This window comes from Accipiter gentilis, chromosome 7 (genome assembly GCF_929443795.1).
Source record: "Accipiter gentilis chromosome 7, bAccGen1.1, whole genome shotgun sequence".
Lineage (NCBI taxonomy): Eukaryota > Metazoa > Chordata > Aves > Accipitriformes > Accipitridae > Astur > Astur gentilis.
The window spans coordinates 17,319,890-17,335,805 of NC_064886.1; the positions used below are offsets into that span (position 1 = coordinate 17,319,890).

General features: G+C 44.4%; 2 protein-coding genes across 16 annotated transcripts in view; one reads left to right on the forward strand and one right to left on the reverse strand.

Moving 5' to 3' along the window:
- KDM2B (lysine demethylase 2B) overlaps window positions 1–4,917 on the forward strand; it is a 125,884-nt gene extending 120,967 nt beyond the window's left edge. For 9 of the 11 annotated variants that reach the window (XM_049806146.1, XM_049806150.1, XM_049806143.1 and 6 more), the window contains 5 exons: window positions 1,399–1,562; window positions 2,050–2,211; window positions 2,478–2,579; window positions 2,905–3,123; window positions 3,657–4,917. In XM_049806146.1, the coding sequence (XP_049662103.1) occupies window positions 1,399–1,562; window positions 2,050–2,211; window positions 2,478–2,579; window positions 2,905–3,123; window positions 3,657–3,838 (829 nt within the window). In that variant the 3' untranslated portion in view covers window positions 3,839–4,917. The remainder of the gene's footprint in view (window positions 1–1,398; window positions 1,563–2,049; window positions 2,212–2,477; window positions 2,580–2,904; window positions 3,124–3,656) is intronic. The other 2 variants (XM_049806148.1, XM_049806149.1) reach the window with 1 other exon arrangement.
- A 429-nt stretch (window positions 4,918–5,346) lies between these two features.
- Window positions 5,347–15,276, reverse strand: RNF34 (ring finger protein 34). 5 transcript variants are annotated; one of them, XM_049805975.1, is made up of 6 exons: window positions 15,254–15,276; window positions 11,209–11,427; window positions 9,444–9,833; window positions 9,064–9,120; window positions 8,616–8,817; window positions 5,347–7,174 (listed from the first exon to the last, which is right to left on the reverse strand). In XM_049805975.1, the coding sequence occupies exons 2-6, from the start codon at window positions 11,410–11,412 to the stop codon at window positions 6,987–6,989; spliced, it is 1,041 nt and encodes a 346-aa protein (XP_049661932.1). In that variant the 5' UTR covers window positions 11,413–11,427; window positions 15,254–15,276; the 3' UTR covers window positions 5,347–6,986. The 5 variants fall into 5 exon arrangements, with proteins under 5 accessions (XP_049661932.1, XP_049661929.1, XP_049661930.1 ...); XM_049805972.1 differs by lacking the exon at window positions 15,254–15,276 and adding an exon at window positions 15,133–15,212; XM_049805973.1 differs by lacking the exon at window positions 15,254–15,276 and adding an exon at window positions 14,772–15,078.
- Between the last annotated feature and the right edge of the window lie 640 nt (window positions 15,277–15,916).

A 15,916-nucleotide genomic window follows, 5' to 3' on the forward strand; every position in this document is an offset into this window, starting at 1 on the left:
GTGACAGAGGCAGCAGGTTGTCACTGAAGCTCTGCTGAGCCCAAGGAGAAGGGGTGACCAGTAGCGTCTGGAAAAGTAGCATGTCCTCTGGTGCTTTCTCAGAAAGAGCAGTTCCCAGCCTTTCTGATGGGAAGAGCGTGTGTGTGTCAGCCTTGGCATCAGCCTGCTGGGACTGTAGCACCCCAGAGCAGCCTGTTCTGTCGTTAGACACCACAATGTTCTTGCCTGCCAGAATGGGCAGTCTAGGTCATGCAAAGTCTTGGTGTCATGCTGCCCTGAGGACTTGCTGACTGCTAATGCAGTTGTTTGTTCAGTTCAGCTATTAAGTATCTATTATAGAGATAGAGCAAAGACCTCCCAGTGTCCTTGGTGTTCTCGGAAGGTCTGTGCTGATTGTTCCCCTGTAGAGGGTACATGGAGAGCGATCCTGTTCGCTGTGTTCCGTACCAGCAGAGCTGATGGAGGAATCCTTTGTTAATTGTATTTACTCACAGTGTGTCTGTTCGGTGCTTGGGGTACCACAGTGTGAACATTGACACAGTCGGTGACTGTAGGGCAGCAGGAAGCATTAGCGGACAGACTTATATGTTTCACTGAACTTGCAGTGAAGTCTCTTGTTGGCCATCATCTTGGATTCAACTGTAATGTGCACACACACGGACAAATTGTAACAGAGACTCCTTTCTAGCACAGTGTAGTAACTGGGTAAATGATAGAAAGGTTGGGAGGTTGATAATTCAGTGCAAGAAGATGTGTGTGGAGTGTCTCCTCCATGGGCTTCTTGGTGTCACAGAAAGCTGGTAAATGCCTTTTCCACTTAAGTGCAGTATTTCTACTGGAAAAAATGAGAAAATGCAGGATCTTGCACTCATTAGGACTTCCTGCTTGTTGCCCTTAGAGAACCATAAAGAGAGTGTAAAAACTCATAAGCCACGTAGATAGGAATAACACAAACAGAGAACAGGAAGTGGGGGGGATCTGTTTTACAAAGTTCACTGGTTTTAAGCAAGGAAAGCATGGGGGAAATCAGGACAGTAATATTGGAAAAAAAAGTCTTCATATTCAAAAGGCAAGCAAGAAGGTGTGGCTTCTCTTCAGGCTAGAAAATGGATTTTATTAAGTGCTGTGATGACTTAAAATGAGATCCAAAGTTGTTGATGCTTGTAATTGTGTGGAAGTAATTCCATGCTTTATTGCATGATACATTTGAGGGAGAAACTTAAAACCTACGTACTGTTGCATGGTGTTGTGTTTATCTTAGCATCGCTCAGCCTTATTTTTGCTATTTTCAGTTAAATGCTGTAGTTCTTCCTACTGTTTAATGACACCTTTTAAAGTCTTGCAGAAATCAAAACAAGTGCCAAATTAAGTGCTGTTGGCTTTTTTCTTTTGGGGTAGGTGCTGTGACAAAAGATTATGGACCAAAATAGATTTAAACCATTGTAAATCCATCACTCCGCTTATGCTTAGTGGCATTATTAGGAGACAGCCTGTAACCCTTGATCTTAGCTGGACAAATATATCTAAAAAGCAGCTGAGCTGGCTTATCAACAGACTGCCAGGTAAGTGATGTTTTTTTGACCACTTCACTGAATTCAGCAAACCAGTTTGTATCTAAACTGCTATCTCTGAGGAACATCTGCAGGGACCCAGGTATCCTAGGAGAGGAGTAGATAAGTAGGAATGAAGCATCAGCGAATTAAAATGGGTCCAAAATAAGTTACATTGTGACTACTTGATGTGTTAGGTAAACTAGTTTGAGGCAGGTCTTTGTCAACAGGTAAAGTTGCTGTGGAAAGTGCCTGTGTTGACATGATTAGCGGAGGGGGTGGAAGGGGTCTGATGTCACCCACAGTAATGAAGTTCCAGATGGTGGGGGAGATGGAGAGCTGGGCAGGAGGCGGCTTACGGGGTCCCTGCTTGCCCTGGCGTGCTGGGATTGTTCGTCAGAGCGGCACTGGGCTTTGCCCAGCCTGCGCCTGGTAGCAGAGATCACCACGGATGTCTCTCTGGGTAGGCCATGTGCTCCAACTTCTTCTGTATCTGCAGGTCTTCGAGACCTGCTGTTATCAGGGTGCTCATGGATAGCAGTGTCGGCACTTTGTAGTTCCAGTTGTCCTTTACTCCGAACTCTGGACGTGCAGTGGGCAGAAGGCCTGAAAGACGCACAAATGAGAGACCTCTTGTCGCCGCCCACAGATAACCGGCCAGGTAACAGGCGAGAGGAGCATGCGGGAGACCTGTCCCAGACGTTCTGTGGCATGTTCTGCTGCTAGTCCCCCTTGGAGGAAACGGGCAGAAACCCCTGCAGCTAGCATCGGCGGGGTTCTGGGCTTTGCTGACGTGCGAGGTGTTCAAAGTAGTGACTTGCAACACCTCCTCGCTGGAAGCCACTGGGTAACGAGTGATGTTCTCTGGCTGCTGAACAGTCATCTGAGCCACTGTGCTGGTTTTCTGTCTGACTTTCTTCTCTTCAGGCTGCAACGGGTGTACTTTAGAGAGTATGGAAACACTTTCTTCCAGTTCAGGGAAGGAGCAGTTCTGTGGGTCATGCCACATTCGCCCGGATATCAGCTCAGGTGAAATTTTGAGCAAATCAGATCTGCTTTCTGGCATGCACTGCACAGCCTACTGCTTATTCCCGACTTGTAATTCTGCTGGGCCCCTGCAGTTACTTTCATCCCTTTTGTTTTGAAATCAGGAGGTGGCTTTGTCCATGTGCCTGTTCCAAAAATAGACAAGTGTTCCTGCTGATGTCCCCTCCAAAGCTCCAGACAGGCAAAAGCGTCTGAAGTTGACGTAGGGCAGCAGTGTTGTGTGTCACAGTGCATTTCATATAGATCTGCAGATGTTTGCAACACGGGGTGAGACTTGTGGGAGTGACCTGCTGCCTCTGCTTTCCAGGTCAGATCGACAACCGGAGTAAACTTCGGAACATAGTTGAGCTGCGTTTGGCTGGCCTGGATATTACAGATGCTTCTTTGCGGCTGATCATAAGGCACATGCCTCTGCTCTCCAAACTCAATCTCAGTTACTGTAATCATGTGACAGATCAGTCTATTAACCTGCTGACCGCAGTTGGAACCACCACGCGGGATTCATTAACAGAAATTAATTTATCAGGTAAGCAACAGAAGTGCAGGGGTGGGGGAAGGACGGGAATTGCCTGTTGGCGTTAGGCTTGTGTGAAACACTTATCACTGAGAGGGGTTTTACCCAGCTCTTCCCCTGCCCCTGGTGTAACTCTTCCCCCCTCCCCCTCCCCCCCCCCAATTCCATTTAAGCAGCTGGATGTGTTGCTGGTGTAAATAACCCCACAGCTGCCCAGCCTTTCCCCAGGCCCTCCACCAGCTGCCAGGCCGGCCGCCTCCTGCTTAGGAGCCATGTGTTTTACCTCGCTCATCCTCCACAGGGGATTTTCTCTGCGCATCTGGCGTCCTTTGCTTTATCTCATTGGTTACACAACAGAGTGACAGGGATCAGTGAGCGGCGATGGGGCTGGCAGGGTGATTTCACTGGCAGCACAGCACGGGAGGAGCAGGAAGGACCTACCGCGGTCCGGATAAATTCTCCTCGTGCTGGAGAACAAACCTGAGAAGTGCTGTTAAATTTCTCCCCCTTTCGTTTTTTTGTTTGTTTGTTTGTTTTCCCCACAGACTGCAATAAGGTTACTGACCAGTGCCTGTCCTACTTCAAACGTTGTGGAAACATCTGCCAGATTGATCTGAGGTACTGCAAGCAAGTGACAAAAGAAGGCTGTGAGCAGTTCATAGCGGAAATGTCAGTAAGTGTTCAGTTCGGGCAAGTGGAAGAAAAACTTCTGCAAAAACTGAGTTAGTTAAAGGACACGTGTAAATACTCGGGGGGGGTGGGGGGGTGGGACTAAGAACACGTAGGGATTTTATTTTCAATTGGGAACTTGGAATATTGGAAAATACTGCGATTGGATTTTACAACTCTTGTCGAGGAGAGAACAACATGAAACTACCCATGTTAAGAATTTCAACTTGTGCCACTAATTCAGTCTACCTGGGATGGATGTCCTGCACTGGCTCTTATGCAAATTCATAAGGCGACTGTTATTGATGATAATTGTTCACACCCGGAAGACGACTGATCTCCAAGAAATACTGTTATTTAAAGTACCACAGCATGTGCTTGGTAGTGTAAATTTGATTTCTGCTTTTCATTTCTTAAAACAACAACAAAAAAGTTGGTGTCATTGAAGTGGACCACGCACTGCATTTCTGCCTTCTTAACACGTTTTGTTTTGTTACATCTTACATTATGCAGAACTATTTTTGTACAAAAATTGTTTAAAAATTATTTATGCAATGTTTGAATGCATTACCAGTGTTTCGGTTTTGATTGCCAATTTTTATCTTTACTTATGGTAGGCGAGAACTTAACCTATACTTCGTAGACAGTATCTATCTACAAATGTGCCCAGGTCAGGAAAAGTAGGTTAATACTTTCAACTTCAAGCATGTTTTAATGGAAGTTTATATCCTGCTTTGTATACTTCAGAAGTGACATAAGCATGTTGTGGAAATAAGGTGTAAATTATAGTTGAAGTAAAACACTTTTATCTGTATAGAAATCACCTTTTTCTCAAAATTTTAAAAAATTCCAATTTCAGCTTTTGCACATAGGAGGGTTTCACTCTGTAGCATGAGCTCTTGTACTCAATATAAAATTAATTTATACAGTGAGTCCAGCTGTAGAATAAATGGTCAAACGTAGTCTCTCTTTCTTTGAAGTGTGAGTTGAGTTCTCATTTAAGGTTTATAACATGGTTATTTCCTGATTGTAAAATTCTGCATTCATAAGTGCCATTGTTGTATGGTGTTGTTTTCGTAGACCTTCCTGATGCAGTTTTACCTTTGTTGAATTTGTATAAACAATTGTACAAAACCAGGTGCTGGCTCTGTGGGTTTCTGTTCCAATGTGGGGTTGTTGGGAGGGGGGAAGCTGTATTTGGGCTTTAGGGGTGTGTGGCATGACTGCAGTGAGCCCCGTGGGGTTACAGCTGGGTTCTGTGTGTGGAGCAGGTCCTGGTTTCTAGCCTTGGTGCAAGCCAGCATTAACAGCAGCTGCCCCTCTTGCCGTCATGCTATACATGTAGTACTTTCACAGCACTTGGTCTTTGTCCTGTGCCTCTAGTTGGTGTGTTCAGTACATCTATACTGAGGAGGGAATAAAAGACCCATCTGTACCTTCCTTCAGCTGGAATCGGCCCAGATTAGTCTAGAGGAACACTTACTTACACATCTCCAGAAGAATGTTAAAGCTTGAGCTGAGTAACCAGCAGTGCTCCTACAGTTGGTGAAGAAAAGAGGCAGAGGCTGAGAAAGCCCATCACAAATCTTTATTAAGCTTGTGTGGCTAATGATCAGCATGGAAATAACATGGAGGGCATGTTTTTCTTCATTAGCTTACCCACTGAACAGAAACTTGAGGAATTAAGTACCATTAAAAAGTTACTTCTAAAAAATAAAGCCATTGAGAGGTTTGCTCCCTTCTGAAAAATAACCAGCAGTGTCTCCAAGCTGTGCATTTTATTTTGAGGAGGAGCTACTTTCTCTTTTTCACACCAGCTTAATTTTTCACATAAGACAGAGCAGGCATGACAATGCAGCAGAGGTAAGAGTTCCTGGGTACTACAGCCTTGGCAGAAGATGCCCCTGTCTCTGTTACTTTGCTAGCATGTGGGAAATTAAAAGGAGAAACTGCAGCTTCATTGATCAACTCCCCTTAAAGGCTACGTGTCCTGGCCAGACTAGGTCCTTCCTCACTTTTTTTTTTTTTACAGTGAACTCAAATCAGACACTGTCATGGCCACAGGCAGCCTGTCCCCAGAACACGAGTGGTTCTTGCTTCTCGCTATGTTCCCCAGGTCATCTGTCACAGATATCCTGCAAGGACCATGGAAATTCTTGCTCCAAGAGGGCCCTTACCCCAGCCAGATACTGGAGCAAGGGGTGACAGCAACAGGGGTCATTCAGCAGCCAAGGGGAAGCATGGTTAATAGTGGCTTAGCCTTGGTCAGAAGCCTGTGAACATGAGGTTTTTAAACAAAGACCATGTTTCCCTCCCCCTTTAAGATTAGTAACACCATACATTCCACATGTTAGCAGCAAATAGTTTCATGACCCTGATTAGTATTCACAGTAACATCATGTTGTCAGCACATGGCATACAATCATCACACAAGATTAATAGTCACAAGAGGCATGAGTGGATTAAGGACCACAACAATATGGTTTACTATACCCCTCTTTTAAAAAAATATTTTATTCCTAAACTAAAAAACACTTAGTAATTGGTAGTTGGACAGCATGTGGCAGAGACCTGCAAAGCGACAGAGCTTTCTGTACATTTACAAGGAATAGCCAAGACATGACACATGTCATGACAGACATTCAGAACGGAGCAATCAGCATAAAATAGATTGCTTAAGGGCTTCTGTGCAGGTACAGTTAATGGCAGTGCTTTCTACAGTCCTATTTTATACTGTTAACACTGTTGCAGGGACAGTGTCAGAACAGTTACATTCTATAATTACTTAAAAGCTGAATATTCAACTGATATATTCATTGCTTCTAATGCACTAGACAACATAACACGCTAATGCAGTCAAGCAGAGGTGTTTTCCAACCCCTTGCTGAGTCCTGAATGCAACCATTAGAGGTGATATTCTTCAGAAGAGAGCAAGAACTGCTGTAAACAGTTTGACTTGAAGAGTTTGTGGATTTACAAGGTAGGTCAGTCAGGCAGCACTAGTACTGTACGCACAGGCATTGTATCGTACTGCCCAACCATGGGATTCAGGATGCTGTAGAAAAATGTTTCACAAACTCCTGGATGCTGATGTTCAAAATGCTGTGTTTATTGAGAACTAAAAAGCTGACATCGCCCCAAGGTTCGGCACTGCTGCCCACAGAAATCCGGGAAGGGTGACTATAAAATCTGGTTTTGGTCTTGGTTTAAGATTTGAACACATGCACGGCCCGTACGACGTACTGTCGGCAGATGGGGCACTCGCTCATCCTCTTGCCGCACTTGGTGCAAGTGACCATGTGGCCGCACTCCAGCAGGACGCAGTCGATGATGGCATCCATGCAGATCCGACACAGGTTATCATCGTTGTCGTTCAGCTGCATCTTCTCACCCTCTGAAACGCAACAGAGCAGGAGGTCATGCACTCAGGCCCTGGAAAACCAGTTAAGTTCTAGCCCAGGCAACCAGTGACAGCTAATTTAGCATGAAGTATTGCTGCTCCCTGTTCGCAATAGTTTTTCTAACCCACAGCTAAAAATTAATCTATATTCCTTCAAAAAAGCAAAGAAACAAGAACTAGAAAGCTCATAAGTGAACATCCAATATTTGGCTTCATTCTTTAAACTCAGAGACCATTTTCAATTCAGAATATGATGACTGTGAAATAACATGCTGGATTAAAATTCAGAGCATGTTGGTTTTCCATCTCTGAGCATACTTTGTTTGGCAGAACACTTTCCTCAGAAGATTAAGCACAATAATAAGAAAGCAGACTAAGAAGCGGAAGCCTTAAGTAGGCTGTAAAGGTGGCAGAACTGAATAAAACCTGTCAAGTTTCATTGCAAATAGACAACATCCCCTTATCAATAACCAAGTGTTCTGTCAGTCCACGTTGAAAAAAAAAACCCGTAAGTTTAAAGCTTGATTTGAGACAGGTTTTCAATTCTAGTTTATGACCAAACTGAAGGTGTCACTTGAACCATGTTTTGACATTCACTAACAGTCCCCCACCTTCACAACCCTTCTCCCCCCCCAATTAGCTGATTATTTCACACCTGATTGATTACCACAGTCCCTGCGGTCTATGGACTGGCACAACCTGTCTGTGCAGTGGCCCAGGGCCCTTCAGTTTTCCAGTCACCACAGTCCCCTGTTCTTTACAGCCTGACTGCTGGGTGCAGGAATGATGAGCCAGGCAGGCATTTTTCAAGCTGGTAATGACATCAAAGAGTTGCTCCTCAAATGATACTTTGTGAACAGGAATCTGTCTGTTGTCAATGTACTACAGTCATGCAAGTGACAGACCCCAACTGTTGAGTGTAAGAGAAGAGTATTCATCACTGAGCTGCAGCCACAGAACCACCTTATCACAAAAACATGGACTGAGACCAAACCACTCGAACTTGGACTTTTGCCACTGTAGCTTTTAATTCTGTACCACAGTAAAAGACCTGACTTGCTTTGGTCAGTTGACAGCTACTGAGCAGCTCTCGCTAATGCCTTGTGAAACCTAATAAAGGACATGGAGGTGCCAAGTTTCATGTTCTCTGAGGAACCAGTTCTCAGTTGTGCAATTTTACCTTCACCCTGAAAGCTGAGCTCTCTGAGCTTTGGAAAAAAGTCTCAAAAAACCAGCCCAATCCTGGAAAGTTTCACTGACTCACTAGAACCATGTTCAGCTACTCTAGGTGCAACTTGAATTGTTAAAATCCACTTTCCAGTTGTTCCAGCTGAGCAGAACAAGTTACATACCAAGTCCTCCTGTTGGCAGAACCAGCCACTGGAAACCAGAAAATAAGTAGTCTTAAGAAAGTGAGAATTAAATATAAACCTACGTGTCTTGTGGTTTTCCTCACTCTCTCTGTATAGTCTGCTCACTTTTTCCACAAGTTCCCATTTTTCACAGCATCCCGAGTAGTTGACAAAATTACATGCAAGTATTTCCTTCAGCTGCCGAACACTCAACCCTTCAATGTCTTCCAGACTTGAAATATCAGACAAAGATGCCCTCACTCGCTTTCTGGACAATCCAGGGGTCTGAAACACATAAATTGTATGGTTTTTAACTGACCCAGCAAGTTCAGAGCACCAGATCTGGTGCTACATTAAGCTGCAGCAGCTTGGCTAAAGTTTTATTCTTTTTAAAGCAAGTATGTGCAGATATACTTTGCTAGACACAGCAAACTGCAAGAACTAGACCATGATACTAAATGTTCACAGATATCTAAACACTTTATGATGTCACATGCCAAAAATTTGTTCTTTGGATAGTTCATCTCTCACCTGCTCTTCTGCACTTTCTTCTTCTTCATTATTTATAGAGGATGTTTCCATTTGTCCCTGTGTACAAAATGAAACTAATCAGGACAAAACCACATTATCCCTTATAAAACATTTCCCTTTGTACCAAACTGATCACAGATGACAATGACACTTGGAAGTTTCAATTGCTATTAATCATTACCGATTTAAGTCACCTCTATCATCTAAACTAGTAATCTTATCTAGAAATCTTCTGTTTTCAGGTGAGAGATACAAAAGGCATTTTTCCTGCCACCCTGAACTGTACCAACTGGCATTTTATTTTAAAGCAATGCATACCTATTAAAAAAACAAAACAAAACAACACTGCGCTATACCATAAAACACGTTAATTATTGTACCCGTAAAGGTGTTCCATTTCCTGTGCTTCCCCTTCTGTTTGCGAGTTCCCCTTGAGACGACACCGATACAGACATAGAAAATGGATGAGTAAAAAAGCCCGAAGTCTGTGACCGTGAGGAATGCAAGCTACTAGCGTCCATATCCTCCTCCGAACCTAATCCATGATGGCACAGCACAAGATCCACCAAGTCTTCTTTCTCTCTGCAAGTATCTGTTGGTATGTTTCTGAGAATCAGATACTGACGCAGATCCTTTACTTTCAATCTCATTAACTGAGGGCGCTGAAAGGCTGTTTCTTGCAGCAAGTGACAAGTGGAACATCTTCTGAGATTCTCTTGTAAGACTGAACAAACTGAGCAAAAATCCTTCTTGCAGTCACAACACATATGCTAAGGAGAAAGAGAAAATAACCATTCAGCTCGATGTCACAGAAACAAATCTAGACCCTGCTCTTTCCTTTTCCAGGCTATGTAATTTACTATTAGTCTTTCCATCATCAATTTTGACATACATAATTTTTAGGATTTAAGTCTAGAAAACTGCCCTGTCAAATAGTTTTGCAGGTGTTCCACGGCAGTCCATCACTTTTGTAGCACTACTGTATGCTGATTTGACGTTTCAGTGAAAAAACATTATGAATAAACAAATGAATAAAGTATTCAAATTGTAGTTTAGACAATAAACAAAATTGAAAGCCAGTCAATTTTATGGTATATTAAAATACTTTTGAATATACTAAGTGTCACTGCTCTTTTCACTTGTGTAAAAAGCAGTATAATCCCCAAGCTTTAAACAACATACTTCTTCCTCCATTGATTCAAAGAATTCAAAGTAGGCCTTAAAGGCGATGAATCACATGGTAGGTAAATGGTCCCAAATGCTCAGATGTCATTTCTGAAGAGAGCTTTGTTCAAAAGACTCCCTAAAACATACAAAAGCTAGAACAGGCAAGACTCTCAGCAGTGATTTTAAGTGGTCATCTCATCCACTGTGAACAAATCCAAACTCTTCCAAGTTCTTCAGGGTTTTAGTAAATTAATATTAACTTCAGAAAACATGCCTACACAACACTTAATTCAACAAAGTGTTTGCCATGCGAACAACAGGATGCATAGGAAGGGGGAAACTGAACACACAAACTGAGGGAAGAGGCTTTGTGTTTATCTCAAAGAGCTGCAGAGAACCGAGTGGGCAAAACAATGATGCTGGACAGTCATAACAGACATAGTATTAACAATCTCAATTTTATTTATCTGCATTAACCCACCAACCTGCCTCCAAATGAAGCAAGAGGCTGTTGGAGTGCAATAGCATTTAACAGAACTAAACCTGGTTAGGAAACAAACAGAATTCCACAAGTATTTCACAGAAAGAAGCTGTGATACTGTATTGCAAGTTTTTAGCTTTTCCATCACCCCGTTGGTTCATTCCAGTACTCAACCAGTATGTTTGGTATCATCTTCAAAACCAGATTTGTTTTAATGTTTAAGATTCTGAAGCTAAAACACGTACCTTACAAATTAAAATCCACTCATTTTTGGTCAGACCAGATCCAACGTGTCACCAATTAATGAACAACAGACCCCTTAACTTCTAATCCTGTCTGACATTAGTTTCCTGTGACCTACAACAAGGCACTTACTCCCTCCCTGGCTTATCTGCCTCAGGTTTCCTTATCTAAGGAAAAATACAAATTCATGTCCCAGTGTGCCTACAGTTTAGTTCATATGAGTAAAAATACTATGTAATAGGAAATATACTCACTTTTTTCCTAAAAACTGAAAAGGAAAGTCCACAGGCTTTGCAAACGATGTTAGCACCTGCCGCAGCTGGAGATGGGTATGCTGAGAAGTCTGTATTTGGTGCGAATCTGAATGGGCCAGCACCTCCCCCAAAGCCAGCCTGCTGGCCACGGACAGCTCCAGTACCCATGACTTCATTCAGCAACCCACAGCAGGAAGCCCACATGGAAGTAGCTCCCGCCTGAAAACATTCACAAAGCAAGAAAGAAAATTAATACCTGAAAGCCCACATCAGATATCACTTGCTACTGAAGAGCTACTTCAATCCATCTGTCATCATCCCAAAAGCACGTGGTGTGAATTCCCAGAGCACCAGGAATTCAGCACACTAATGTCTGTAACAGCCCAATAATCCCCACTTCCCAGCTGCAAACCAAAGTAGGTAAGATCTGCTTCCAAGAAGCTCACGCAGGCACAAGGAGCTCGCTTTCACAACTCCTTTTCTAGCAGAGTTCCACAAAAAAGGGTAAGGAATTTGAGGAGGTAATGCAATAGCAGAGCAAAGAAGGAAGACACTAACAGCCAGTCGTTGGTGAGGGGCAAAACCCAAAATGATGACAAGCAGCAACACAACAATTTATCATAATTAGCGTGGAGCTGTCCCCGGCAGGAACTTCTCCAGAACTAATTCAGCTCTTACATGACTCACAATAAAACTCTCTCTAAAAACAACATTTCTGGATTTTCAAACTTGAAACTAACAAACCAATCCTCATTAGAAACTACCTATGGTATAGTTTCTCTGAGAAGGAAATGTTTTTCAAGACCTCCCTAATCCTGCTGTTTTGACGACTTACAAAATGTTTAGCAAAAATTAAAATAAATCTAAATGAACTTATCCTATATTGATTTGATTTCAGTTTTGAGTCACACAATTTAATCTCAAAGCACTATAAAAAATTCCAAATAGATAAATAAATTGCTACTTTTTATCCCTGAAAGCTTTTAGCACTAGATTCTCTATCAAAAGTGCATATTCTACTTAAAGTTGGAATTTGGACTGCAAGTTGTTCAGGTCACATGTTTAATCACTTTCATGTGGCTCACTGAACCGCCCCCCACCCCACCCCCCCCCACCCCCAAAAAAAAACACCACCAACAAAAACCTAACAGAATTGCATCAGGTTCTTTCTGACAGGAAGCTGAGTGGTACAACTTCCTTTAAACATAATTTTTTTTCATTCTTTTTTTCTTAACTATGCTGGTTAGAACTGTTCTGTTTTTCATTCCAGGGCAGCATCTTTTTTTTTTTTTTTTTTTTTTTTTTGCAAAGCATGAAGATACAAAATAATTGCTTTTGAGACTTGTAGTTCATGCTGTAAAATCTAAACCAACCAGAACATGCACTTCAGCTCAGTAATGATGGTGCTTTAATTTCTGTAGTAACTAGACTAATTTTGATATTACATTGCACATTTCCCCTGAACCAAACACAGTCCTGTTACATTTGTGGTAACAACACAATACCTGGGGTTATGCCAGAATGTCTCCTTTCAAACCACTGAGCACAAGAAGTAAGAAGAGTCCTTGCTGTGGTTTAGAGAGCAGCTGTGAGAAACAACGCCATGGGACCAAACACGTTCTACACCACCACCTTCATGTAAGTGCCTTAAGTATGGAACATCAAAAGCATCTCTCCAACCCACACAAACATGCACTTTTACTGTTGTGAGCCGACATTAAAAGTGTTGCAATACAGTGAAATATCAAACACAATAATTTTGGTTCTAAGCTGTACAACACATAACACTGTGTGCAGTAATAACATCAAATGTATGTGCAACAACTTAAAGTCACTAGTCTAATTTTACAGGCATTTCAAGAGCAAAATTCATCTCAGGCATAACAAGAAACCTCCACGCAGCGCGCACCCCACGCATAGGAGAAAATCTTCCTAAGCTTCCTGCAAACCGAGTTGAAGGGGGATAAACTCCAGTGGCCCTTCCCTGACCTCCAGCCAAGACACAGGCTGCCCCAGCACGTAGCTGCACTTGCAGGTACACTGTGGGCTTGGAGCCTGTCACAGACTTCTGTGACAATCATTAAACTATCATCAAACAGACTTGTTCTCTACTTTTCAATAACAAAGATTGGAAACAGATCAGTATTAATTTTTCCTATGCAAAACAAATTATGCATAATTATCCTAGTTTATTAGGCAAGAGTAACTAACTTTTCAGAAATACATAATGAAAACCAATCACTTAACCCAAGAGAGCTCCAAGTTTTAAAACTTGGGACTTCTGAAAAGTATTTTTTCTCGTCTTAGAAAGTTGTCAGTTGCAGAAACATTAATTCTTCACTTATTCTTAAAAACTGATGAGCTAGCTTTATATGTAAAGATTTAAAAATAGCCGCATACAAATTAACAGAAAAAATAAAACAATGAACCAAAAGGGTCTGTCAGAATTCAACTTGCTTCATTATATGACTATGGTTTTTTGAGGGGGTCACAGCAGCAGCAGGACACGCGATGACTAAAAGGACATAATATAGTTGCTACCACAACCCTTGCCTGCTAGTTTAACACCTGCGTCTTAGACTTACTTTATTCAAGAGCCTGTAACAACTGCTCAGACATCACTGCCAACACTAAATAACTATATACTTAGGGAATTTTTGTTACCTGTTTTGGATACATGAGCATTGTTAGTATCAAACAGAAAGCCTCTTTACGCTTACTGCCAAGCATTCAGTCATTTTAAGGTGAAAGGTAAGCCAATGTGGGCATCATTAATTTTCTCCTTAACCTAAGTCAGCTGTGGATTCTTTCTATGCACTAGTGTCATTAACCAATAATTGAATTACAGTGTCTAGACTCTTCATATTACTCTGTAAAGGAAACGAGACCATGCTGAAAGCCACCAACACAAGACACAAGTGAGACACACTAAACCAAAAACTCCCTCCCTCGAGAATTAGTTAGAACATTGCCAATTTCTGCACCAAAAGCCTTTCCAACTACATCAGTCACCACTTCCGTATTCTCTTCTCACAAGCTGCCATCAGCTATCTTCTCTCTATATACCTTATGTGGATCCCACAGGGGCAAAATACTGCGATTGAACTTCTCTGCTCTCGGGTTTTTTTTGGCTTTAAGGGTGTTTAGTAACCTGATGAGACTACCACCTCAGAAAGACACCCACCCCAAGAAACTGGGAGGCTGTATGCTGCTCCTTATGCATCTGTCCAAGCAGGATGTGCTATCAAAGCTGGCAGCCCAAAACCAGAGCAGCAGAAGGGTATTTCATTCTTTTTTAGCTGAAATTTCGTCTTTGCACCCACCCCGAGAACAAGCAAAGCTTTCTCAGAGATCAAGCACCCCCCGGAACCCGCCGAACCGGGAGATCTCCGGGCACCACCACCCTCAGCCCTGACCCGAAACCACAACGACAACCCCTGAGGCGAAGAAGCGCCTTTGGAGAGCGAACCCCGCGGCCGGCCGAAGCGGGGCCGCCCCGCCGGCCCCCCCCACCCCGGCCCGGCGGGGTCCGGCTCCCAACCGCCGGCACAACCCCCACGCACCGCCCCGAGCCTGGTTCCGTCCCGTTGGAAGCCTCGTCAGTCCTTCAGCCCCCGCTGCGGCCGGTGTGTGGAGACGGGGGCGGGGGCTCGCCTCAGGCGGCGGCACCAGGCCCTGCCCGGCTGCTGAGTCAGTGGAGGCTCCTCGGCAAGGCGGTCCCCGGTCCGGGTCTCCCTCGGTAACGGGGCAGGCCCGCGAAGGGACAGCGGCCGCGGCCGGGCCGGGCGGTCTGAGGCGAGGAGGGAGGGGCGGCCCGGCCCGGCCTATCCCACCGGGGGTCCCTCACGTGCCGGTTCGCCCCCCTCCCCGCAGCGAGGGGAAAGACGCTCTCCCGGCCGGACGAACCCCCCGCGCCCCGTTCACCTTCATGGCCGCTTCACCACCGCCTCTCTCGCTCCAGCGCCGTCTGCCGCGGCCAGCCCCCGGCACCAACACCCCCCCCCCCCCCCGACACACACACACACACCCAGCCCCCCCCGCTAACCGGAGCGGGCCCCCGCCCTGCGCGGCGCTCCAGCGGGCCGCCTCACGGAGGGCGGGCCTTCCCGTTGCGCCGCACGCCATTGGTTCTCCCGCCGCCAACAGCGAGCGGGCGGAGCCAATGGGAGGAGAGGACGCGGCAGTGGGTTGGCGGGGGCCGGCGCGGAGGTTCCGCGGGCGCGGAGGTTCGGTGGGTGTCGCGAAAATACCCCTCAGACACGGAAAGAAGGGGCCACTGACAGCTGTAAGTGCGTAAATAGTGATGTCACTGAAATAAGAGAGGACTTTTACCTCACGGTTGTGGGTGATTTGCGGTTTTTCTGTGTATTTAAGCAGAAGTACATGCCAGCGTAACGAAGGCGGCTGTCATCCGCTCAGTGGGGAGTAAAGGGGTCGGGCAGCAGCCCTGTGCCCCCGCGGGTCTGGGGGCGGATCTGACACCTGCCAAAATGCAGGTGTTTTGGCACCTCTGCGTACAAGCAGTGGTTTGTCACAAAGGTAGTTAAAAGCCTCGGTGCTGTAGGCAAAAGGCCAAAGTGGTGATTATTCTACCAAGCCCTTTGGTGATAAGCTTTAAATAATAGAAGGTTTATTATTTTAAAATTCCAGTTTCAGCTAGCTTCTAGATCCCGTTATTATTTTCTCTACGCTATGAGTGGGATACATT